Source organism: Medicago sativa, chromosome 2 (assembly GCF_051527215.1).
Source record: "Medicago sativa cultivar Bolivia chromosome 2, Bolivia_mono, whole genome shotgun sequence".
In the NCBI taxonomy this organism is placed as follows: Eukaryota; Viridiplantae; Streptophyta; class Magnoliopsida; order Fabales; family Fabaceae; genus Medicago; species Medicago sativa.
Genome location: NC_140750.1, coordinates 82504965 through 82531180, shown reverse-complemented (window position 1 = coordinate 82531180; position 26216 = coordinate 82504965). Strand labels below are relative to the sequence as shown.

At 34.0% G+C, this 26216-nt stretch overlaps 3 protein-coding genes across 38 annotated transcripts; all 3 read left to right on the top strand.

Moving 5' to 3' along the window:
- The first annotated feature begins 4457 nt into the window (after window positions 1-4457).
- On the top strand, window positions 4458-14617 carry NRB4 (mediator of RNA polymerase II transcription subunit 15a-like protein). Its single transcript, XM_085747545.1, has 12 exons — window positions 4458-4602; window positions 6039-6162; window positions 6718-6829; window positions 6939-7059; window positions 7370-8599; window positions 9900-9970; window positions 10312-10386; window positions 10594-11913; window positions 12040-12381; window positions 12941-13141; window positions 13453-13541; window positions 14185-14617. The coding sequence occupies exons 2-12, from the start codon at window positions 6053-6055 to the stop codon at window positions 14387-14389; spliced, it is 3876 nt and encodes a 1291-aa protein (XP_085603671.1). The 5' UTR covers window positions 4458-4602; window positions 6039-6052; the 3' UTR covers window positions 14390-14617.
- Window positions 14618-17492: 2875 nt separating this feature from the next.
- LOC146951536 (metal-nicotianamine transporter YSL3-like) lies at window positions 17493-22710 on the top strand. 36 transcript variants are annotated; one of them, XM_085747532.1, is made up of 14 exons: window positions 17493-17803; window positions 17930-18002; window positions 18119-18214; window positions 18307-18359; window positions 19095-19133; window positions 19329-19359; window positions 20199-20405; window positions 20494-20640; window positions 20744-20833; window positions 21127-21263; window positions 21504-21539; window positions 21654-21861; window positions 21958-22057; window positions 22227-22710. In XM_085747532.1, exons 1-5 carry the CDS (start codon window positions 17778-17780, stop codon window positions 19111-19113), a joined length of 267 nt encoding a protein of 88 aa, XP_085603658.1. In that variant the 5' UTR covers window positions 17493-17777; the 3' UTR covers window positions 19114-19133; window positions 19329-19359; window positions 20199-20405; window positions 20494-20640; window positions 20744-20833; window positions 21127-21263; window positions 21504-21539; window positions 21654-21861; window positions 21958-22057; window positions 22227-22710. The 36 variants fall into 36 exon arrangements, with proteins under 36 accessions (XP_085603658.1, XP_085603656.1, XP_085603668.1 ...); XM_085747530.1 differs by having other exon boundaries at window positions 20494-20669; XM_085747542.1 differs by having other exon boundaries at window positions 19245-19359; window positions 20494-20669; window positions 21207-21263.
- On the top strand, window positions 21691-22588 carry LOC146951537 (65-kDa microtubule-associated protein 1-like). Its single transcript, XM_085748751.1, has 4 exons — window positions 21691-21788; window positions 21895-22057; window positions 22227-22382; window positions 22466-22588. Exons 1-4 carry the CDS (start codon window positions 21691-21693, stop codon window positions 22586-22588), a joined length of 540 nt encoding a protein of 179 aa, XP_085604877.1.
- Window positions 22711-26216: the final 3506 nt, after the last annotated feature.

Genomic DNA, 26216 nt, shown 5'->3' with positions numbered 1-26216 from the left:
TTTTGAGTTTCTTCCTAGCTTTATTTCAAAAATGTTTTATTAGCAGACAGTGCTTGTATTTCTTATGCTTTTGTTTTTGGAGCCTAGCCTTCATACCATAAAAAAAAAAAAAAAAAAACAAGTTTTGACTTTTGAAATTAAGTTTGTTGTGTGGCATCTTAATTGAAATCATGGATAAAAAATGGCAGAACTCTTCAAAATTCAATCAACACTGGTTATGTTTACTCTACATTAAAACACTAGGAGAAAGAAAACAAAAGGAAGAAAGAATGAGAAGAGGCATTGTTCTTTCGTTTTTGACCTTTCTGTGAAAAGAGCAGGAATGAAACAAAAATTGTTTTCCAAAAAATAAAATCATTATATATAATAGTATTTATTTTATTTCAATCAATAATAAATTTGAAGTTTCAAATTAAGTCCGTTGAAATTTTCCATGAAATTATAGATGAAATATTGACGTAACACTTTTCAGACATTCAACACTACATATACGTTTACTTTATATGAAAATAAGATGAAAATATAAACAAGGGAAAATAATGAAGAAAAAATTGTCTCACCTTTACAACTTCTATTTCAAAAGAATACATTGAACATAAACAAGATGCACGCCTCTCATCTTCCTTAGATTTCATAGATGAAAAAATAAAAGACTATTACAGTTTCGATTCCTTTATTTTTTTTTTATCTGGAATTCTAGTCCTTTATTTTTAAAATTTGCAATTTTGATCCCTTGATTTTTTAATATACACAGCATTGATACCACCATAAATTTTGACGTCGGAGTTAGTCCCAACCCAAAATATTTTTAAAATTTGCAATTTTGATCCCTTGATTTTTTAATATACACAGCATTGATACCACCATAAATTTTGACGTCGGAGTTAGTCCCAACCCAAAATCTTAGTATGATAGTTGAGCATATTCAAGATATGTTGTATCATCTATGAAGAGACTCACATTAAGTTTCGGTATTAGAGACTCACATTAAAAGAGATATGATATGAACAAATATTTATATGTGACGTGTCGTCAAATATAAAACTATCATTCACATGTGTATGATCCACAATCTTGGTTTGAAATTCTACCAAGAGGCCACATCTATCCAACATGTTATTATTTGACAGTGCATATATAATACAAATATCAACTAACGTAAAAGAATGATAAAATGAATATATAGTTATCAAAATTGAACAAATATATTATCTAAAAAATGTTATTATAATAAAAACTTTTATTTCGAAAGAAGGTAGTATTGAACAAAAACAAATGTCAGCCTCATATCTTCCATGATTTCGAGATGAAATAATCAACTAGCACTTCTATGATTTTTAGCATTAAATTAACTTTTTTTTTGGTTGTCAAATAGTTTAATGATTAAAGTTTCATTTTTTAAGGGTGAATAGGTGGGAGTTTAAAGTTCGAACCCTACTTTTGCATATTACAACTTTCTTGTTAACTATGAGTTATATTTACTTAAACAACACTAGATAAATTATACTTTATATGAGATCACAATGAGAGAAAAATTCAAAAGAATAATGAGCAAACGACATAGTTTGCCGCTTAAAACTTTAATTGTATGAGAAAAAAATCGAACAAAAACAAACTATGAGTTTCATATTTTCATAACTTCTCTAAAAAAGAGAGGATCTAATGCAAATAACAATTCTAAGCTTTTACATTTTCAAAATTAATTCGCAACTTAACCTAGCATATCAAATTTGTGATATTATTATGATCAAATTTCATTCAATTCAAGGATTTTTTTGTCATCTAACCCATCATTAGTCATCGTGCAAACTTCAAACAAAACATTTGAAACATGGAAAAGTGGGGAATCCGAGGTTCAAAATTCAGTCATTTGCAGTTATCAATTGAGTTGTATTTACATGACAATAACATATTAAATGCAAATAATCACTTTAGTCCCTGACTCTGCCCCTCGCTGTCACATATGTCCCTACCTCAGGATTAAATACAAACAAGTTCCTGACTCTACACTTCCGTTACCACTTTAGTCCCTGCCGTTAAAAAAATCTGTTAAGTGATGATGTGGCACGCTGACAAAGAGTATGACGTGTCACAGGGACTAAAGTGAAAGTAAAAAATGGTCACTTTAGTCCCTGAATCGAAAATCAATATCCTCAATTTACTGTTAAATCCCTGACTGTGTATACTTATTGTCAGTTAGGTCCCTGAATCGAAAATTAATATTCTCAACTTACTGTTAGGTCCTTGACTGTGTATACTTACTGTCAGTTAGGTCCCTGACAGTAAACACTAAATTTCATTAAGATCCTTAGCAAGTTGTTAGTTTAACATGCTACTTAGTGACAACACTAAGGTATCTGAGTATATCAGAAATAGTTTTATGGTTTGTTTTCATAGTCTAATAAAAATATACACAGAGATGGTGTTCTTGTTTTTTAGCATATCATTCATAGAAATTTCCAAATAGTTATGTTATGACTTAATAGTTATGTTATCTTTCATAAATACCCAAATATGGTGCAATCTTTTGATTACTCTACGGTTGTCATTAATGACTTAATAGTTATGTTATGGAAACTTTTTTTTATTAAACTATGGAATTATTTTTATAAGTGTCATAATAATATTTTGGTATTTAGCACAAATACCTTAGTGTTGTCAATAAGTAGCATGTTAAACTAACAACTTGCCAAGGATCTTAGTGAAATTTCGTGTTTACTATCAGGGACCTAACTGACAGTAAATATACATAGTCAAGGACCTAACAGTAAGTTGAGGATATTAATTTTCGATTCAGGGACCTAACTGACAGTAAGTATACACAGTCAGAGATCTAACAGTAAATTGATGATATTGATTTTCGATTCAGGGACCAAAGTGACCATTTTTTACTTTCACTTTAGTCCCTGTGACACGTCATACTCCTTGTCAGTGTGCCACATCATCACTTAACAGATTTTTTTAACGGCAGGGACTAAAGTGATAAAGGAAGTGTAGAGTCAGGGACTTGTTTGTATTTAATCCTGAGTCAGGGACCTATGTGACAGCGAGATGCAGAGTCAGGGACTAAAGTGACTATCTGCTCATTATTTAATACACATTTTTTCAACACATTCGCTTTGATCAATTAAAATTCGTTTGAGTCTCATCAAATCATATGAATCTTATGTAAATTTGGTAAAAATTATGTGAATTTTAACCATTCAAAGATAAGAGTTGAAAAATATATTATTAAAAAATATCTTTTATTGTTAAATAACTGAATGACTAGACTCACATATTTTAAATCATGCATATTAACGTCCTTACAACTATTTATCAACAAACTTTTTTGTATTAAATTAAATTAAATATTAAAAATATGGAAAGTGAGCGAGTCTTTAAATTTAAGGCTTAAGTGCAGTTTTGCCCCCCTCTATTTTGACTAAAATTGAATTTTACCCCCTCAATTTTAAAACTCGGAATTCCACCCCCTCTATTTTATATTTTCTAGGATTTTACCCCCTAAATAAATTAAAACTCATTTATGCTGATGTGGCATTGCTATATGGATTTTAAAATATTATCTTATTATTTACCTAATTTTATTTATATTAATTGCTCTGAATTAAAAAAATAAATAAAAAAATAAATCAAGTAAATTAAAAACGTAACCCAAAATAATATAAAAAAGACAATTGATTTTATTTTGTTCTGTAACCAAAAAGCCAAACGCATAAGCTCTTCCCAAAACCAAACACGGAGGCCAAACGCATCGCATCGCTTCCCTTCCTCACTTTCTTGTCGTCGTTCCTTACCCTTTCCCCTACTTTTATCTGTCTTCTTATATGGTAACTGGATTGTATCGTCACTGGATTCTTGTTAGTTTTTTTGTGTTGTGTTTAATTTTGGACCGTTGTGCTACTGCTATGTGGTTATAAATGTCAAGTTCCAAGAGGTTTGAGTGGAGAATTTGTGTCATCGTTGGTAAGATGTTAAGGTGATCCATCTTTTCATTTACTGCATTGCCTTGGCAATTTCTTTTTCTTGTCTAGTAAGCTCTCGTCGTTTAGTTTTTGAAGTGAATTTGGGTTTGGCTTCTGCGTTTCTGCGTTTGGTTTTGGGAAGAGCTTATGCGTTTGGCTTTTGCTTACATAACAAAATAAAATCAATTGTCTTTTTTATATTACTTGATTTATTTTTTTATTAATTTTTTAATTCAGTGCAATTAATATAAATAATTAATTAGGTAAATAATATGATAATATTTTAAAATCCATATAGCAATGCCACATCAGCATAAATGAGTTTTAATTTATTTAGGGGGGTAAAATCCTAGAAAATGTAAAATAGAGAGGGTGGAATTCCGAGTTTTAAAATAGAGGGGGTAAAATTCAGTTTTAGTCAAAATAGGAGGGGTAAAACTGCACTTAAGCCTATATATAAATATGTATGATGACATGAAGTCGGTCTTTCTTATTACAAGTTTCTTTGACATTGGGAGAGTGCCTCAATTCAATTAACCTTCAAGCTCCCCCATTCAGACACGCAACAACCGCCACCGTTAACCACCACCGGTGGAGGAGGAATATTCATCTCCACCGCCTCCCCCACCGCCATCAGGTTCCATCTCTTTCTCTCTCTCTCTCTCTCTCTCTCTCTCTATCGTTCATTTTTTGAATGAATAAATCTTCTCTTCTCGTTGATTTTGCTACTATTTGTTTGATTCGTTTTGATTGAATTCAAAGGCTTTTGAAGAAGAAATAGTTAAGATCTCCCAAGCAAAATTAATCATCTCTTTGGAGAAGAATGAATTATAATCAATCAACAAGAATAACGCTAGATATTCTTCGTAAGATAATTCTTATTTTGCTTTGCGTTTTAAGTATAAGGTTAGTTAATTAACATGTTTAGTTACATGATAAAACTAAAACCATTGTTTGTTGATGTATAGATAGATAGATATGTAAGTTTGTTTCAACTACTACAATCCATGGAATCTTTTCAAGGCTTTTCCTCATGGAAATCATCAATCAATTTTTGATGTCAAAATATCATTACTCATACATGATATAATAATGATTTGTTTAACCGACACGCGCGGCGCGAATTTTTGGCGCGCTAATTTTTGGTGAACAAATTATTATTATTATTATATTATGTATGAGTAATGATATTTTCGTATCAAATTTTGATATAAATTACGGTGTCTTTGTTTTTGTGTATTTTTGAAAAACGTATGAGTTTTTTGAAGGTAAAAATTCTGAGAGATAGAGATGAAAATGTTTAAATAACACAAGTTTTACATTTTATATGTTAGAAACCGCAACAATGTTCATAGATTTGATTGTCCTATGTGTTGTTTTTTATAGCTTAAATATGATTTTAGTCCATGACATCATAGCCCAATAAGCTGATGTTAGGGACTAAAAGCAACAACATTTGTATTTGTAGAGACTTAACCCTAACAATTTCTTTTGAAGGGACTAAGACAAAAAAAACGTTGTAATTGCAAAGACTAACATCATATTTAACCACGACCCTGGAGGATACTCCCTCCGATCATTATTATAAGCAAAAAACCACTTTTTATGTTTATTGAATAATTAATGTATCTGGTCTATAATATTAGATACATTAATTATTCAATAAACCTAAAAAATTGTTTTTTGATTATTATAGTGACTGGAGGGAGTACATTTTTTCGAGCCCTGAAGAGTGAAGATATGTTAAGGGTAATATTGGTGGTAATAAACCACAACAAGCATGTTAAGGTATTAGATGTGTGATACTTCTCATGCTTTCTCCATGGTGACTAAATCTCTAGCTTTACCTTGCCTTCCTCTTGGGTTGATTTACCCTTCTTGCTACTTTACATTTGTCTTATTACAATCTAAAGTTAGAAAGCACAATTTTATTGATAGCCCTGTTTGGCGCTCCGACAAGTTAGTAACCGCCATTTATTACCTTTTTAAATTTTATAATCTGGTTTTATACTTTCCTTTTAGAGTCTTATTTGACAAGAACATTAATTTTCTTTTGGCTTTTTGTGGTTTCAGTTAATTTAAGTTCAATGGATACCAATAATTGGAGACCTAATCAAGGTGCTGAACCGAATATGGATACTAGTGATTGGAGAGGTCAATTGCAGCCTGAATCACGCCAAAGAATTGTCAACAAAATGTAAGCTCTAGTTTTAGTACTGTATCACTGATTTGATGAGTTTTTGACTGTTAATTCATATCAAAAGAACGATTAAATATAAATTGTTGATTGATTTGCTATCTTTGTAAACATGTGGTGTGTTTGGGTGGAGAATGCTACCTTGTTGCTTTGAACAAGAACCTGGGGTTTTCTGCGTACTGTTCAGAGTTGTTTATTTGGCTCTCGTGTGACGTCCTTCTCATTTTGTTTGCGGTTTTATGGCAAATGGATGTTTAGCAGAAAATTATAGTGCTTTTATTAGGATTGAATTTTCCTCATGTTACAAAGAATTTTTTTTTTAAGGAGAAGACTATCTAAAATGTTACCAAGAAAATTTATAGTTCCTGTAATCCATGTCTGACATCCATTCTACTATCTTTTTTTTCTTTCTTCTATGAGAACATGTCTAGATGATTTCAATTAGGTCTTCTTACATGTGAGTCATATTCCATCATTTGAGGATTGTCTAATGAATATAACATATCAATAATTCATATTATTTAATAATTGAACCATTGTTTTTCAATTTTGGAGTATGGACACATTAAAAAGGCATCTTCCTGTTTCTGGTCAAGAAGGATTGCATGAACTTCGGAAGATTGCCCAAAGGTTTGAAGAGAAGATTTATACTGCTGCAACAAGCCAGGTATATTACTAATTAGAAGCCACTTGATTATCACATTATAGTTACCTATACAACAAACACATACCATTATAGAAGCTTGACCATTTATTCTGGCATTTTCTAATTTCAGTCTGATTATCTACGGAAAATATCTTTGAAGATGCTTACGATGGAGACTAAATCCCAGGGCACTATATCCAACAATATACCGCCGAATCAAGTTGGCCCTAGTAATCAACCTCCTGATCCAGGTTTGCATTTAAGAGCCTTGGCATGTTGATAGTTTTCTGAGAGTATCTGGCTCTCAGTTGTTTCATGTCTTTCAGCATCAACTATTGGGACTATACTCTGACATTTTGCTTTCGAATATCATTAAAACTTTTAAGTTTTTCTTGTCCTACATGATGATCCTTTTACTATATCTTCAATCTCTATTGCTTTTAATCTTTTTATATTAACATTATTCTTGTGTTGTTAATGAATCATGAATCAGTTGGAGTCTGACTTACATCATAGTTCTTTTTGCATCTCTGAATTGGTCAATCATACTTTTTTTAATAGGACTTGGTATTCAGTCTCAAGTTCTCAATCAAGGGCAGCAACATCCTATTCCTTTGCCCAATCAGCCCCAGTCACGCCAACAGCTTCTATCTCAAAACATTCAAAATAATATTGCATCTCAACCTAACTTGCCACCAGTATCTGGTCTAACCCAGACTCCCATCGCGAATGTTGGCCAGAATTCCAACATTCAAAATATGTTCAATGCTTCCCAGAGACTGCAAGGAAGGCAGCAGGTTGTTCCTCAACAACAGCAGCAGCAGCAACAGCAGCAATCACAGAATCCACAACAGTATCTGTACCAACAGCAGCTTTTGAGGCAAAAGCTTCAGTTGCAATCTCAACAGCAGCAACAACAACAGCACCACCAACAGCAGCAACAGCAACAGCAACAGCAGCAGCAGCAGCAGCAGAACCTTCTACAATCGAATCAGTTGCAATCTTCTCAGCAATCTGTCATGCAGCAGCCTCCCATGATGCAAACATCTTCTTTATCTAGCATTCAGCACAATCAGCAATCTAATAATGGTCAACAGTCAACACAGTCCATGCTTCAGCAACACCCCCAGGTCATCAGGCAGCAGCAGCAACAACAGACTTCTATTATGCATCAGCAACAAACACCAATGACTCAACAGTCAATTTTGCCTCAACAACAGCAGCCGCAGCAACAACTTATGGGTCAACAGGCAAATGCAACCAACATGCAACACAACCAGATACTTGGGCAACAGAATAATGTTGGTGATTTGCAGCAATCACAAAGGTTACTTGCCCAACAGAATAATCTTTCAAACTTGCAACAGCAGCAACTAATAAATCAGCAAAACAACCTATCAAATATACATCAACAGTTGGGAAATAATGCCCCTGGGTTACAGCCGCAACAGGTCCTTGGACCTCAATCTGGCAATTCAGGCATGCAGACAAGCCAGCACTCTGCACATGTGCTACAACAATCGAAGGTTCCAATTCAGCAACAATCACAACAAGGTGCATCAAATTTGTTACCATCTCAACCACAGCAGTCACAGCCACAAGCTCCGCAGCAGCAATTGATACCACAGGTTCAATCTCAGCCTGCTCAATTGCAACAGCAACCAAATCCCTTGCAACGAGATATGCAGCAAAGGCTTCAGGCATCGGGGTCATTACTTCAACAATCGGGTGTTTTTGATCAACAAAAGCAGATATATCAATCACAAAGACCCCTCCCAGAAACTTCGTCAAGTAAGTAAATCTGGATCTACACAGTTTTTGTGTCCTTTTATCTTTTATCAATTGAAATTATGGCTCAAGAGGTAGTCTAATTTTTAGGGCCCTATCTACTACGAAGGATCATTTAGGGTCTGTTTGAGAGAGGGGGGGTTGGTGGGGAGGGCTTTGTCGGGCTAGGTCTATATTTTGAAATATATTTGATGTTTTTAAAAAATGGAAATTACAACATGATTAATGATTATACAGTACTTCATTCACACTTAATTTATTTTAAAAACATTTTATAGTGTCTAGAATTTAAAAATGAAAAGTAACCCTCCCTCCCAAAACCTCCATCCAAACGTACCCTTAGGGTTAGATGCATAGATTGTCAGAGCGTGAAGTTTTTAAGGTTGATTACTTGTCTATCCCAGTAAAAGTTGGATACAAAGAATAAGATAAAGTCAAAAGCTGATGTTACAAATTAGAATCTTAAAACACTAAAAGATTGACATTCTAGTTAATTGTAAGGGCTGAACAGCAAATGTAATATACCAAAATAGGTCTAGGGTTGGACAGCAATATATAATAGAACAAATCAACTCGTAGAGGTCAAAGGTGAATCAGAGGCTGGCAGGTCAAAATCGAGGCATAGATAAAACAGCAACACAGAACCACACCCAGTCTCAAGTTTCAGATCAATCATGATAGTGTTCTAGCATATAATAGGGTTTTGATAGATGTCGTCAGGTTAGTTTCAATTAGGTTCAAGATTTTGAGAAGGTTATTATGGAATATGAGATGCCAAATCCAAAATTATTGAGGTTGGTTAGTTTGCGCAATCCCAGTGATTTTCGCTCATCTCATGTTTCTTTATATCCCGATAATCATCTTATTTCATTTAAAGAAAAATTGAGGCTGCTGCCTTCATCTTTTCCATTTCACGAACTGTTTATCCTTCATTTTTTGCCCTGTCTGAATGCTTTTTGGAAGTCGTCTGAATGTATGTGCCTATGTGGTATGGCACAAGGCGTGTCCGAAATGTTTATACTGTTTATGGCACAAGGCCTGTGCCTCTCAAGTCTATTTATCAGTTGTTTGTAGGATTACCCCCCAACTTCCTGAAAGTATCTTCATGAAGTCCATAGGAAACCACAATATTTCATGAATATATTTTTTCAAATTGGTAGAATGAAGTCATGTAAATTAATTTATGATTATCCCATTTGTTCCATATCTCTTAAAAATGCAAAGGAAAAAAAAAAGCAGATTTCCACATTTTTTAGCCATGTATGCTTATGCGTGTACATAGTTAATGATATATCTGTTGTAGATTCTATGGATTCAACAGCACAGACTGGACAGACAAGTGGGGGTGATTGGCAAGAAGAAGTATATCAAAAAGTAATATGCTACTATCTCATCTTAATTTCTTGGGTAAATTGGGTTGAACAACAGAAAATTGTCAAACAAATGGCTTTTGTGCTAAGAATTATTTTATAATAGTAGGTACATGGAATTCTCACCAGTTAAGGAAACAAATGGAGACAAATCCATGCTTTTTGTTTTTTATATGGATGTTTCTTATCCTTCATGTAAAATAGATGAAAAGATATGGGCGATTGGCTGCATTTTCAAATGGGAAAAAATATTTACTTACTGTGCTAATTAATACAGATATATTTGCATGAGATTTTATGGTTTCTAATGCATTCCTTATATGATTCGGATGATTTTAATAATAGATCAAAGCTATGAAAGAGAGCTACTTGCCAGAGCTTAGCGAGATGTATCAGAAAATCGCAACGAAACTTCATCAGGTAGATTTCTTTAGGCAACTTTTTAATATCTTTTATGAATAAATAAGCCTTTTCTGTTATAATTATCCTGGAAAATTATGAAGGTTGCAGTGTGTGCTGAACACCATCTAGCCATCACTCTCTTGAAAGGAAGCTCTTGATTTTTTCGGCATTTGCTTACAATTTATTTTTATTGAGTTTAATGTTGTATCTTCTTTTTTCTATCAGCATGATTCTCTTCCCCACCAGCCAAAGTCAGATCAGCTTGAAAAGCTCAAGGTATTTAAAATGATGCTGGAGCGTCTTATAACATTCCTCCAGGTTTCCAAGAGCAACATCTCACCTAGTTTGAAGGAGAAACTGGGTTCATACGAGAAGCAGATTATAAATTTCATAAATACAAACAGACCTAGGAAAATTTCTTCATTGCAGCCAGGGTCGCTTCCCCCACCTCACATGCACCCCATGCCACAGACACAGCCCCAAGCTACTCAAGTGCAATCCCGTGATAATCAAATGAACACTCAGTTGCAAACCACCAATATGCAAGGCCCTGTACCAACAATGCAGCAGAATAATTTGACGAGCATTCCACATAGCTCTCTGTCTGGTGTATCTACAGCACAACAGAATATGATGGATGTAATGCAACCTAGTGCCAGTTTGGATTTAGGACAAGGAAATATGAGCTCCCTTCAACAAAACTCTGTTACTGCTCCTCAACAAACTAACGGTAGCTCTTTATCTTCACAAGCTGGGGTAAATGTGATCCAACAAAATCTTAATCCCCTTCAGCCAGGTTCTGGTATGCTTCAACACCAGCAACTGAAACAACAGCAGGAACAACAGATGTTGCAGAGTCAACAATTTAAACAACAATATCAACGACAACTAATGCAGAGGCAGCAATTGATACAGCAGCAGCAGTTGCACCAGCCAGGAAAACAACAGCTGCCTGGGCAAATGCAAACACATCAAATGCAACAACTTCACCAAATGAATGATGTAAATGACATGAAGTTGAGGCAAGGAATTAATGCTAAGCCAGGGGTTTTTCAGCAACATCTTGCTTCCAGTCAACGCCCAGCTTATCCCCATCAACAGTTGAAACAAGGTCCTTTTCCCGTTTCTTCACCCCAACTCCTACATGCTACATCTCCACAGATTCCACAACATTCGTCTCCCCAGGTTGATCAACAAAATCACCTCCCATCTGTGACAAAAGTTGGCACCCCTTTGCAATCTGCTAACTCGCCTTTTATAATCCCCACTCCTTCACCTCCCTTAGCTCCATCTCCTATGCCAGGAGATTTTGAAAAGCCCATTTCTGGTGTTTCATCGATATCAAATGTTGCAAATGTTGGACACCAACAAACAGGGAGTGGAGCAGCACCTGCTCAATCGCTTGCCATTGGAACTCCTGGAATATCAGCCTCTCCTTTACTGGCAGAGTTCACCGTTCCAGATGGTGCTCATGGTAATGCATTAGCGCCCTCTTCAGGAAAGTCAACTGTTACTGAGGAGCCTATGGACCGCCTAATTAAAGCGGTTAGTCTCGTTTATCTAAAGCTGGCCCGATCAGTGTTTGTGACCTTAGCTTGTACAAACATGACATAAATTTCTTTTTAATTTTGGATTTGTAGATGACTAATTGATGTCTAATCATGATTCCAGGTGAGTTCGTTGACCCCTGCAGCTTTAAGTGCAGCTGTCAGCGATATTAGTTCAGTTATCAGCATGAACGATAGGATAGCAGGGTCAGCTCCAGGCAATGGATCTAGAGCTGCTGTTGGTGAAGATTTGGTTGCCATGACTAATTGTCGCCTTCAGGCTAGAAATTTCATCACCCAAGATGGTGCCAATGGAACCAGGAGGATGAAACGCAGCACCAATGCTACACCCTTGAATGTTGTATCATCTGCTGGTAGTGTGAATGATAGTATCAAGTTAAATGGTATGGAGGCTTCTGATTTAGAGTCAACTGCAACATCCAATATCAAGAAGCCAAAGTTTGAGGTACTGCATTATTTCTCTTAATTGTTTTGTTTTATTTAATAATTGATACCTTTGTTATTATTGTCATTTTTTTGGCTTGCCACTGCAATTCATTTATAGGTTCAATTAATTGCCGATACATTATGCACATTGCTATTACACACATTTAGGTTTCTCTTTCTAAAGATTCAAATGATACTAGAGGATGTTGTAAAATAATGGCGATTCAAGAGAAACAACTATAGTTATGCTTAAATTGTTACAACTGACCATTATCCTCATTTATAAAATATAATCAAGGGTGACATGAGCTTAGGAAATGGAACGTGATGTGAGTAACTCTCACATTAGGTATTGAATAGTCAACTTGGACATTCAATTGGATCCATTGTATAATCACTAAGATTTTGCATGGTCCAAATTAGCTATTGACACTTTTTTATTAGAACATGATGATTCATTAGATTGTAGGTTTGCAATAATTTTGAAATTAGTATTGCAAGGCTATCTCTTCATAATTTGTGGATTTGCTCTTGACATTTTCTGAATGCTGATAAGGAATATGTAACTTATATGGCAGGCTAATCATGCCCTTCTGGAAGAAATTAGGGAGGTTAATCAGCGACTTATTGACACAGTAGTGAGCATAAGTGATGAAGAAGTTGATCAAACTGCAGCTGCAGCCGCTGCTGAAGGGGCAGAAGGGACTATTGTCAAATGTTCTTACATTGCCGTGGCTCTCAGTCCAAGTTTAAAAGCCCTATATGGTTCAGCACAAATGGTGGGTTCTCGAAACTATTAAATTATGTAGATTTGTTTATTTTTTTAACAGCTTTGGTGTAACTTTGACCCTTATAAATTTGGAAAAAAAACATTTTGGTCTTCATAGAATTTTATCCGTTTTTAGTCCTTACAAAACAAAAAATGTGTTTTTAGTGCCGATAAGCTAATGATGAAGGACGTCAAACAAATAAATTTTTATAGGGATCAAAACTAAACCTTACCAATTTCATATGAATAAAAAAGATATTGGAATTTTTATTTATACCATTTTATAACCTTGTTGTTATCTTTGTTTTTTCTGCCATGCAGTCGCCAATTCAACCCCTGCGCCTCCTTGTTCCTACAAATTATCCCAATTATTCTCCCATATTCCTCGACAAGTTTCCAGTTGAATCCAGGTGAGAGAATCAGTATTTTGGCATCTAGTGTGCTATTTCTCTTCCAAATAAAATACGTGTAATCTCAGTCAACCTTGAATTATGACGCCAAAAATGTTCTTTGCTTGCTTTTATCAGCAAAAAGGCTTATTTGTTTTGAGAAAATGTTCGTCTGTTTATTGTGTTCACTTTGTATCCTACTTCTAAAAATTTGTACCAAAATCAGTGCAACTTTATTTATTGTTTTCATTGCTTCATTTGCAAAATCTTCAAAAGAAATAACATAAAAAAACAATTTGGCATTTTCATAATTAGAAGTCAAAAAACAACTTTTCAAAACTGAATGTATCTGCAAATCAAACAATGTTCACATCTTGCAAAACTTTCAGTGATTATGATTCGCCAACTTCGTTCATGCATGAAGCATCTGTTTGAGTAAAGTAGTTAAGGCTGACAGGCGCCTCTTATAATTTCTTCTTCTGTTATGGATTGATATTAAGAATTGGACGGTCTAGGGACATAAGTGAATAACAAGTTAATCCAGTCACTCTTAAATTACTATAATCACCACAATTTATTTTTCTCTCCATCTCCGTGGTTCATCTTAAATTTGCTGAGAATCCTGTTTCTGATAAAATGAAATGTTGTTGGATATTTCTGACAGTATTGAGAATGAAGATCTTTCTGCCAAAGCGAAGTCAAGGTTTAGCATATCATTGCGAGGTTTTTCACAACCTATGTCTCTTAAAGAGATAGCAAAAACTTGGGATGTATGTGCTCGCACAGTTATTTCTGAGTATGCACAACAGAGTGGTGGAGGGACTTTCAGCTCTAAATACGGCTCTTGGGAGGATTGCTCCACATGGTAATCCTTCCGCGCCATGCTTTGTTGTGTAAAAAGTCTCGGTCTTTTCCTTGTTTGTCTAATGTATTCAGCTTGTGATTGCAATGTATGTTGTTGTCTTAGTCTAATGTATTCAGTTTAGTAAATTTATTTATGACTTGAATCATATTGTCCTTAGCAAAGGCCTTGTTCATAACTAATACAGAAGGCTATATAGTTATACCCCGATACAAATATGATTTTTGTTGGAGTATGAGTTCAGTTTATTTTTTATTGCATAAAAATGACACTCTTTTACAAAAATAGGTGATTGTATTTGTATATTTTCATCCAATCACCCTGTTGCAACCACAGTTGCAACCACAGCTGCAATGTTGGAAGGATAAAAAACTCATTTGCTAAATAGATTAGACTTGTTCTTCAGTCCTCACACAACACCAGACACAGATTATACAGAAAAAAGAGTAGATTATGCAGTACACTTATTGTAAGATAGTGTACCAGTCCAGTTTGGTGTAAGGGACAAAAAGGAAGAAGAAAAATCCCACCTTTATAAAATCTACACCGTTCGTTAAATAATTGAAAAACAAGGTGGATTCTAGGGTGAGGGCTCAATTAAGTCCCTCACCGGTGAACCATGAGGAAAATACCATCAGATCTAATCAATGGTCTGGATTTATTAAAAAAAATTGAGAACTTCTAAACATTTTCACATACAATCTTGTCCCTATTATATTTCTTCATCTTATTCAACTTCTAAATCCAGAAGATACTTGCAGAAAACATCTGCATCCATTTGAAAATGAAAAGGCATAGACAGGAAAGTGACAGGATCGCAATTTCTTTGACCAACATTTTCACAGCGTTATAAAATGAAAAATTAAAGTCACTGTTGATAACTATTGTGTTAGAACTTAGAAGAGAAACTCCTTAAATTTGAAACTTTAATACATGATGAAAAACGCTACCATGAATAATGTTAGGTTCTCTGGTCATTAACACACAAACAAATAAATTGAAAGAACGTAGTAAAAAATGGCCTTTGAACTTTAAGATTATTGATATGAACATTACAAAATCGTTATGCTTTCTTTTTGGTCTCAACAAACATATATAAGCAAAGAGAATTAATTAAAGTGTGTTCATCTTTTAGAAAAGTATAATTTTTGCAAACACTGGTTAGTTATAGTTACAATTCTTTAATTTTCAACAAACATTTACGCAATTGCAATTCAGTGGATGAAGATGAGGAAGACATAAGGGCATGATTGTGTGTGAACATGTGTTGATGGTCTCATTTTTTATTTTAATAAATCTAGACCATTAATTAGATCTAATGGTATTTTTGTCATGGTTCACCGGTGAGGGACTTAATTGAACCCTCACCCTAGAATCCACCGAAAAACAAATCATATATATATCCATTAGTAAAACGTGGTGCATGCATGGCCTTTTTTTTTTTTTTTTTTTTTATCATTAAATCATAAAACTTCACCAAATATACTGTACATCCTCAGCACCAAGTATAATTTATTTAATAATGGTACAAGTCACAATAAGATACACCATTTTTTGGAAATAAAAGAAAAAGATACACCCTTTTTTAATTTATATACCTTACATGTGGCCTTGAGTTGCTTCAGAATTGCCAAAGCAAAAGCTCTACTTTACACTTATATACATACACAATAGTATAAAAATAAATAATACACCTTTCTCCTCAAAAAGAGAAAAATAATGATACATCACTACACCTTTCAGCAAATTAAAGTAGATTAAATGTAGCCTATGTACATTTATGAAAAAAGAAATGGATGTTATATGCGCCTTTCTCTTATATTAGTGGATCTCCTTTTTTTTGGTATACTTTACTAGTAGACTTTACTAGTAGATTAGATTTTGTTATCAAGTTTTTCTTTAGACAAAAAAACTTAATTAACCCAAAAAAAATGCTCTCGACATCACATTCAGTCCTTACAAAAATTTTCTTTAGTCCCTGTAAAAATTTTTCATCAGCATTTTTAGCCCCTGTAAAAAATTCCCATCAACATTTTTGGTCCCTAAAATGCTTAAGGAAAATGTCATAGGAACTAAAAAGTATGATTTTATTTTGTAGGGACTAAAAACAAAACTGTAAATATTTATAGGGACTAAAAACTTAATTAACCTTTTTTTTTGACAAGTACATCAAGGCATTGTTATGGTGTATATTATTTCAATCCATCTAATATTTCTTTATGTCTATTCAACTTTTCAACAATATTTTCCTATTCTATCAATCAACTATATGAAAACATAATTTTATTTTATGGTGTATTTTGAAATGCTTCAAGTTATAATGAGAATAAAATATAGTAAAAATAAATTCAAATTGTAACTGTATTTTTGTAGAAACAAGGTAGGGGTATTTTTGTAACTGTATCATGTTTTTCTAGGATATATATATATATATATATATATATATATATATATATATATATATATATATATATATATCCCAAACCAAACACCAATTAGCTGTTTATGTGAACTTTTTTTGAAAATATTCCCGGAGAATTAGAATACTAACCAATCACTTTTTTTCAAAATACCCAGGAATAAACTTCCCACTACTTTATTCTCGGGTAAGTTATTCTCGGGATTAATTTATGAATATCTGAAACAAACGCTGGGAATCATACTCATGACCACTCTTATCACTCTACTCTTTAATTCACTCACATTAGCCACCAAAACAACTTTATATCCTCTAAAAATTATGTATTATGCTTGAGGTCTTTATTTGAATGCTTTGAAAATTTATCTTTATTTGAATTTAAAAATTGATTATAATTATTCTATATTATAATCACTTGGAGCGGTGCTAGTTGCAGCGAGAAATATTCTCACGAATTGATTGCGAATCAACTAGCATCATTAATCTTCTATTAAGTGGAAAACACGGAAGTGGAAGTGAAAATAAAGAGGACCCACTACAATTATAATTTGCAGGTCGTGAAATCTACTAAACTAAATATGAAAATAGTAGTCCGTGCGTTTTACCATTTTGCCCTTCTGAGGGGCATTTTGGTAAATCGGTAAATTGAACTCCCCTTACTTATATATATGTGAGAAGAAAAAAAAAAAAAGGGGGGGGGAGAGGGAAACAGAACGGGAGAAGAGAAAGAAGGGGGAACGGGAACAGGAAAGGGAAAGGGAGGAGAATCGATTCTCCTCCGTCACAACTGTGGCGCCGGTGAGGAAGAGTCAGAGAGAGACGGTAACAGGAACGGGAGAAGAGAAAGAAGGGGGAACGGGATTGGAACGGGAAAGGGAGGAGAATCCATTCTCCTCCGTCACAGCTGCGGCGAAAAACGACGGCGCCGGTGAGGAAGAGTAAGAGAGAGACGATTGTCTCCAATCTAAAGCCATGCATGTATAAGTCTTTCCCTCCGACCAGGTATCATTCTTCTTCTCTTTCAATCCCTAATTCCCCATTTCTATAACCCTAATTAAGTGATTACATAGCTATTAGATCTAATTGAGACTCCAAAATTGAAAGGTTAGTTTATATGCACAAATTTAGGTTTTCTGGGTTTCATATAGTAATTGAAAAATGGGTTTCATTTGCTTGCAGGTCAAAAACTGAAGCGTTTGAGGTATTTTGCAATAAAACTGTTTCTGCAATTTTTGTTTTTGATCTTGAATAAGCATTTTGGTTGAATAAATTTGCAGTCTATTTATGTCAAAATTGCTGATCTAAATCTATATGCAGGAAATGAAAGCCGCTAGCATTGTAGATGGAAATGGTACCGAAATCAGACATATAATTGTCACAACCATTGGTGGTAAAAATGGCCAATTAATGCAGGTATGTCCCTGTTTGGCATCTTTGATTTTGAGTAGGTTTGAAACCACAAAATTTGTTGATAGTTCGCCGCACTAATTCAGTAAGGCTTGCAGATTTTGGATTGGCTAGGGCATTTGGCATACCTGTCAGAACATTTACACATGAGGTTTACTATTATTTACACATTTACACATTTGGCATTTGTTTTTTCTTAAAGGGTTTGATTATTGAGCATGCTTAATTATGATTGTGATAAAATTGATGATGTTTTGTTTGTATGCAAAACAGTTGAGCATGCTTAATTATGATTAGTACTATATAATATAAAAGTGCAAATTATGATTGTAACATACCTGTGATATAATTCATGCTTTCATTTTTCAAAGAGTATAAGTTCAAATGTATCTCTATTCTCTAAAATTTGTTATGTCCTATAATTGTACACACAGTTGATATATGCCTGTATAAATATGAATCTGGTGGTTGCGAAACCAATTAGATTGGAAAGCTTACTTTTACTACTTTAATACTGTCAAGTCTTATATTTTTATATTGGTTATGTGATTTATAGTGATTTTATGAATTGAGCTGTTCGATTTTACAAGTTATGTTGCTTCAGTCAGCTTAGAAAGTTAATATCTTAAGCTTGGAAACTCCTTTTCGAGTGGGACAAGTTGCGTTTGAAAGAGGACATACAGTAGTTTCTTCATGTTTAATTTCATAATTTTATAATTTGCCTATATGTCCCAGTTGCTATTTAAACACAGCTGTTCTGTCACAAAATTTTAAGGTACATGGTTGACTTTAGGTAATCCAAAACTTGAGTTATATGAATAGGCTTAAGAAGCTGTTTTTCCAAGTTTATGTCTATCTTCTCATCAATGTGTATGTTATGTTGCAGAGACAAAGAAACATCATGAAGAGTCTTAATGGTTATAAGGTCTTTGAATAAACAAAAACTTAAGAACACTCTATTAGAACTTCTTTGATTTGAGTTGTGTTTTTTCTCTTCCATTTTAAGTCTTAACTTTTCTTTATTTTCATGATGCAGGTTTTTATTTCCTTTGCATTAATCCTTGGTGATGGACTATACAACTTTATCAAAATTATATATTTTAGTGCCTTAAATTTTCAGGCCAGCATGAAAAAGAGGGATCACAATGCAGGTAAATAAATGACCTTTTATCACTTTTTGCAGTAAAAAAGCATATTAACAAAGCTATTTATGCTCTGATAATAAGTCTAAAAAATGAGTCACTTTAAAGGTGACAAGTGGTTTAGGTCATTATACAAGTATATGGATGATTAGTTAACAAAACCGTAGGCCATGATGCTAGATAACTTATAATTTTAAGATCCTAAACTCTCACATTTTGTCTCCTCTAGCATGGAAAAATTTTCTGGACTATTTTGCAGAAATCATACTTAAATATGAGTGTTTTCAACCTTGGTGGATCAATTGAAGATGAAATATGGTGGAAGTGCTAGGCAGCCGCCTTGAAACTAACCTTTGTTTGGAGGGAATATGAAATGTTGTTTTGAATGTGATTGTTCTCTCTTGGACATCCTTTGTCACCAATAGTGGTGATCAATTTCAGTGTTGCTAAGCTAGCTTCTATTATCCTTTTAACTCAACATGTTCTTACATATTTTAAGATAATTTCAGGCCTGACAGGTTGTGACTTTGAAAATTCCTGATTTTAGTTTCTATTTTTTCTTTATAAATTGATGAAAGGTTGTGATTAAGTTGTGCATCAATTGATTTGAAGCTATGTAGTCTTCTTTGTGCAGATTTTCTGTCTCTATTTGAGATAAATATTGTTATTTCGGTCTCTATTTGAGATGAAGAGTGAGATAATTAATATTGAAAATACAACTATTATATGCCATGCTATTTTTATCCATACGTTGCATCTTATTATACAGTTATGTCATATGCTTCTAATTTATTCGCTTAACATTCCTAATCTATCTCAACTGGTAAATTCAATGGTTATTCCTGCAGAAACCAGTCCAGATAAGCTCATTTAGATGAATACTCCATCTGGTGACCTTTCCCTCAAAGATGCCTATCTTTTCAAAGATAATCATTCTCAGAAATTGCATTGGGCTAAGACCATATGGATTATTGATATACCTCCATCTAGATTTCTGATTGCTTGGAGAGTGATGCATGATAAAATGCCTACAAATGAGAAACTAATGGAGAGAGGTTGTAATATTCCTTCCATCTGTAATCTTTATTTGAAGCATACTGAAACAACCTTTCATTTGTTCTTTGACTGTACTTATGTTATCAGAATATGGAACTGGCTTTTTGCTACTCTCAATCTCAACCTGCATTTCAATAGCATAAAGGACGTTTTGCAGATTTGTGACACGAGATGAAGTCCTCAATGCAAGATTGCTATCAAAGCAGCCATTGTCAATATTTTGGCTACAATTTGGTATGCTAGGAATTCTGCAAGATTCAAAGGTACATACATCCATTGAAAAACTGCCATTTCCCTAATCTCATCTAATGTAGCACTTTCTGGTAACACTTCTCAGGCTACTTCAAACTCCTCCATGACTGATTTTGCTATTCTAAAGAAGTTCAATATTCACATTCATCCACCTAGAGCACCTCAAATCAAAGAAGTAATTTGGCATATCATTTTGAATTTTCTGTTTTGTTCTTAACAATGTTTAGCAAATTAAATAGTGTAGTGAGGTCATATTACAAAGTTGTCGAATTTTTTTTTCCAAGTAAATAGTGTAGTGAGGCCTTATAATGTGACAACCTTATGATTTTTAACCAGAATAATGTGATTGTTTTTTATGTTTTTTAATCTTAACTTCATTCCGTGATTGACAAGTAATACCTACACTAAGCGATATTTGCACGTAATCAATCTTCAAAGTTTGACATTTTTTTTAACAACTTGCTGCAGTAGCGATTTTGCTTCCTCAAAATGCGCCTAACTATATCTCATTTCATTGTTACATAACCTTTGGGTGATATCAATTGAAGCAAAGGAGTAAAAGAAATAAACTTCATCATTGTGCATGGTCAAGAAATTTGCAACGGGTGAGTTCTCTTCTGTAATATGATAATTATTGATGCTGATTAGGAGTATTTAGTCCACTTTGAGTACTGATTTTGGTTCTTATAATGAATGATTGTTGTCCACTTTGAGAAATTGAATCAGTCTTGGTGCTTTTCTTCCATTTATTTGTTGTGTTTTTGTCTTTCCTATATAAGTCTGTTGATGGCTGATTTTTTTTATCACATTGTATATATATCTTTTTTTTTTTTACGATTCTGCAGGTTTTTTATGGAGAAATTCAGATTGGTACTCATTTGGTAAGTTGTTTTTGAAGGATATTAACTTGAATTGATTTGAGTCTGTTAAATTTTGATGAGTTAATTTATCTAAACCTCATATGTCCTGATTTGTATGTGTTGAATGTTGTTTAGGAGAGGTATTGTTGCATCCAATTCACATGAATAGGGGATGGAAGGTCAAGTACAAGCTTTAATTAGAACTGTTGCATCTTATTTAGGAGAGGTATTGTTGCATCCAATTCACATGAATAGGGGATGGAAGGTCAAGTACAAGCTTTAATTAGAACTGTTGCATCTTATGCAAGAAGTACTAGCAACAATGGTTACTTACCTCAAATTTGTAAGTTGCTATTAAACTGCATTTGTGTCATAGCCGAGAAGATATGTTGGACGTTGTGCGTGATATATGTGTTGTTCTTGGTATGGACTCCTCCAGTACTATAGCTGAGATTCATCCACGCTGGAATGGTTCTACTGCTAGGCTTGCTAACACAGTCTTGATGCTGAAAGACATTAAAAAGCAGAGACTTCACAAGGTTGTTAACTGCAAGCTTTCAATTATTTCTAATTTTTTGCATTCTGTGGTTTTGTCTCAACATATTCATGTTTATAACACTAGGAAGTGAATTTACCTCAAATATTTTGAATTCATTTCTGATTGGCTTTTAGTCTAATGGTATAATATTTTTTCTTCAACATGTGCAGCTCAAAGAATTAGCTTCTAAGTTAATTGATATGTGGAATCTAATGGATACTCCTCCCTTGGAAAGGAATCTGTTTAACAATGTTACCTGCAATATCTCAGCTTATGTCGATGAAGTCACTACTCCTGGCGACCTTGCTCATGCTCTGATTATGCAGGTACTGAAAGAGCTTCTGAGCTTTAAAGGTTTGGGTTCCAAAAGGTACGCGAGGTGATTATTTTTTATTATAATGTTTTGAAGACTGAAGAGGAGGTCGAGATACTTGACCAGCTTAAAGTAAGCAGGGTGAAGGAAATCACTTTCCAAAAGCTAGATATAAAAAGAGATTTCTTCACTTTATGTGCCATAGACTTAAGTTCTTAATTAGACATGATGATATATTTGTAAATCAACATTAATAGATAGTCCTTTTTTTTAGAGCAACATTAATAGATAGTATTTAGATCTGTTGAATTATTCCATTTAATATTTTGTTCTTTCTTTTATTCTGTTTTATTTTTATTTTATTTTACAACAAATGTACGTGTTAAATTTGTCTAAAAAAAGGTATGAATGTTAACAAGTTATCGACAGTGACATTGTCCAACAAATATTTTTTCTTCTTCATTTCCATGTAGAATCCACGAGAACTCTTTCTCTCACTCAAGTCTCTTTTAATTCAATAATTAAAGAATCATTGTCCAAAATGAATCTTCAATACGTCTAAAAATAAGTTTTAACATTCTTTTTGTTGTGAAATTATTGGAGTCTAAATAAACTAATCTAATCAGTTGCTTCATGTAAAATCATCATTTCGTCATTTCTCTACATTACTGATAAAATTATGGATAGGAGGGATAATCATTTGAGTATACAAAAAAAAGACACATAATAGCTTGCTGTCATTTGAGCCATTCCTTTCAAGACAAGGACCTAAGGCTCTTATGTTTGTAATCATCTTGTGTTTTGTGCCGTCTATCATTAAGTGACATTCTTATGAATCTTTTCATGTTAATCCATGATTTGGGTGTAAATTGTTTCCTTCATTGGCTAAGTGGATTATTCCTTTGTACTAAAAGTTGTTACCTTATTGAAGGAAATTTTACCGCCCATCTAAAAATCCTCAATAATAACTTATTTTTATTTTAAATTTTTTTAATTCATCTTATTAGGTTGACCGTTTCCACTTCATTCACATCATAAAACATATAAATTATCTAAGAATCATGAATTTCCTATGGATTATGTATGATTTATGAAATTTTGAACGGATTATATATGGATGTTTAAAAGTTGAGGTTTTTTGGTAATTAAAAAAAGTTTTTATTTGTACCAAAAAATAAACAAATTCAAAACTCCATGGGTACCCATGGATACCTGAATACCCACGAGTACCCGTATAGTGGGTACCCACGAGGTTAGATTGACTCTGCATAGTGCAGGGGTGGTGGATCAGATCAAGTACACAGTTCACAATTATTCTACTAAATTAACTTTACAGTTATTGAGTTGTTGAAAGCCACTACTTTTTCAATGCACGTTTAGCCTTCTCAATTGTTGTCTTCGCTGCAACTTGCTTTGTATCTCTCTACAAAAAAGTCCTTGACGTTTTCATTTGTTACTCGTGATAAGCCGTTTTGAACATTTCATTTTCTAACCCCAGATGCAGGAGTACTCTAAATATTGTGTTATGGTTTATAATTATCTGTCATTTCGCAATCTATCTGTTCGATATAATATTTTGTCAAAAAAGTAGCTAACCCCCGTGCGAAGCACGGGTTTGTAACTAGTATTCGGGAAAAAGTTTTCGCTCAAAGTAGCATTTTCCATACTCTCGACATCACATACCTAAATTATTCTTTTATGGTTTGTTAGAATTTGATCAAAGGAAACGCATACACACTTAGAGTGAAATAGTCGTAGAAAAGGAATTGAATTTAAAAAATGATCGACTTAACTAACTTCTATTAATAGATATGTCGCTTATTTATACACTTGTGCACTTCAAATGGATATACGCTTATATACACTAGCTAATGCGCATCATAAAATCCAAACCTATCTACACAAGTAACTTAACTAACTTTTAATTAACACGTGTATTATCTAACTACCACAACTACTTTGATTTATACTTCAACACTCCCCTTTAAATCAAAGTCTCTTTAAGTTAAGTACATTGAGCATCTCTCTCTCTCTCTCTCTCTCTCTCTCTCTCTCTCTCTCTCTCTCTCTCAACTTTTTAATCTCAAATGACTCTATTTTAATCATGATTCCTGCTCATTAATAATAAATCATCTACACATAGGCACATCATAATGAGATTGTCTTGTACTCAGTAGGCTCTTGTTTCTCCTCAATGAATGCAAATGGCACACTTGATGATGACTCACCAACGTATTCCTGCCGATTCCGGCATCCTTCTCATTGATTGTAACATATCTACTAGCAGTGATCTTCTTTGTAAGTGGACTATACAACATATATGATCCTGCAAAGTGGTAACCTACAAGTATTCATAGGCTCACTTTTATCATCAAGTTTCTTTCTCTTATGATCTGGGACATGTCTCAAGCACAATTATATATCCAAATATCCTGAAGCTCTTGATAAATGGCGTCTTGTCTGACCACATGAAACACTTCTTTAGACTTGATTAGTTAAACCCACGTAATTTTACTGTATTCACCCACAAATGAGACAACGTACTCTTCCCTCACAATGATAATCTATCAAATGGTCCACTAACATCATATTAAACCACCTCATTGGAATTTGAGAAACAAATGAGTTCCTTCGTTACTTGCTCGTCAAGCAATTTTTACACATATCTATAGGCAACTTAATTATGGGCAAACCATGCACCATTTACCTTGACTTCGAAATGGTAAGAATTTTAAAGTTAATTAGGTGTCCATACCCGAGGTACCACAACCATGCTACATCATCAATCACCTCAGTTGCAAAACAGTGAAATTTTGTTGCATTGATTTGGACTTTAAATATTCTATTATGAGATATACGAGCTGTAACACCCATACTAAACGTACCTAGGAAGTTTAGCATGTGCGTTATACTCAGTACTGGATACATTAAAATTTACAACAATAAAAGTTCGAATGAATATTATATACAACAAATCACGTTCGTACTACAACAAAACAATACATCTCGACCATACATAATGAAAATATCCTTGAATCCATGACATCCTGCAGCGTTACGAACGAGCACTTGCTAAAATATCCATCCGACTTCAAGCTTGCAAAACCATCCTGCTTATCTGAAACAAATAAGGATTGGGATGAGACATAATGTCTCAGTGAGTTCTACCTAATCCTAGGCTATAGGTAACCTCGGGGGAAACCTACGGTCACCACGTGTCTACAATACAACCTGACGGTTGATTATACGTGTGTGGTCATGCTTTTCTAGACGGTAGTGCATACTAGATCCGTCATAGGTTTATCTTTCTTGTCATAGGTCTTTACTAACATCATACGTGTCATGGCGGTTAAGGGAATCCTAAGACCGCTATGCCAAGATACGCTAAACGCATCGAGGCCTAAACATAACATATTCATGACACGGTCCTAAACCGGACGATTAGGGAAACCTAAGATCGTCATCGGTATATCATTCATATCTTGCTCTATTGCACGACTTGTCCATGGCTAACATCATATCATACATAGTCATATTCATTCATTAGGTTAGCGTTGAACAAACAATCATTATCTTGATTCATTTTACGGAGTGCCCCGGGTGGAGTAACCCCGAGTACAATCTCATACATAACCGATGAAAACCTAGCTAAGGCGCATCAGACTCCCTCAGTGACGTGTGGCCCGCCCTTGCGGAGCTTATCCCGTTCTCACGACACCTACGTCTTGCTTACTCAGTGACATGCGGGCCCCCCCTTACGGAGCTTATCTCGTTCCCATGCGAACCTTGCGTGGACCACAAGAGACATGACACCTACATCATTCATTTTAGTCATAGTCTTAATCAT

Bases quoted from the DNA above. Each gene is read 5' to 3' on its own strand.
- NRB4 (XM_085747545.1), top strand. From the start codon at position 6,053: ATGGATACCAATAATTGGAGACCTAATCAAGGTGCTGAACCGAATATG. The intron at 6,830-6,938 runs GTATATTACTAA...TTCTAATTTCAG, and splicing joins ATACTGCTGCAACAAGCCAG to TCTGATTATCTACGGAAAAT. The intron at 11,914-12,039 runs GTTAGTCTCGTT...TCATGATTCCAG, and splicing joins TGGACCGCCTAATTAAAGCG to GTGAGTTCGTTGACCCCTGC.
- LOC146951536 (XM_085747516.1), top strand. From the start codon at position 17,778: ATGTATAAGTCTTTCCCTCCGACCAG. The intron at 19,134-19,244 runs GTCTTTGAATAA...TTCATGATGCAG, and splicing joins AGAGTCTTAATGGTTATAAG to GTTTTTATTTCCTTTGCATT. The intron at 19,360-20,198 runs GTAAATAAATGA...TTATTCCTGCAG, and splicing joins AAAGAGGGATCACAATGCAG to AAACCAGTCCAGATAAGCTC.
- LOC146951537 (XM_085748751.1), top strand. From the start codon at position 21,691: ATGGAAGGTCAAGTACAAGCTTTAATTAGAACTGTTGCATCTTATTTA. The intron at 21,789-21,894 runs GTACAAGCTTTA...TTTGTGTCATAG, and splicing joins AATAGGGGATGGAAGGTCAA to CCGAGAAGATATGTTGGACG. The intron at 22,058-22,226 runs GTTGTTAACTGC...CAACATGTGCAG, and splicing joins AAAAGCAGAGACTTCACAAG to CTCAAAGAATTAGCTTCTAA.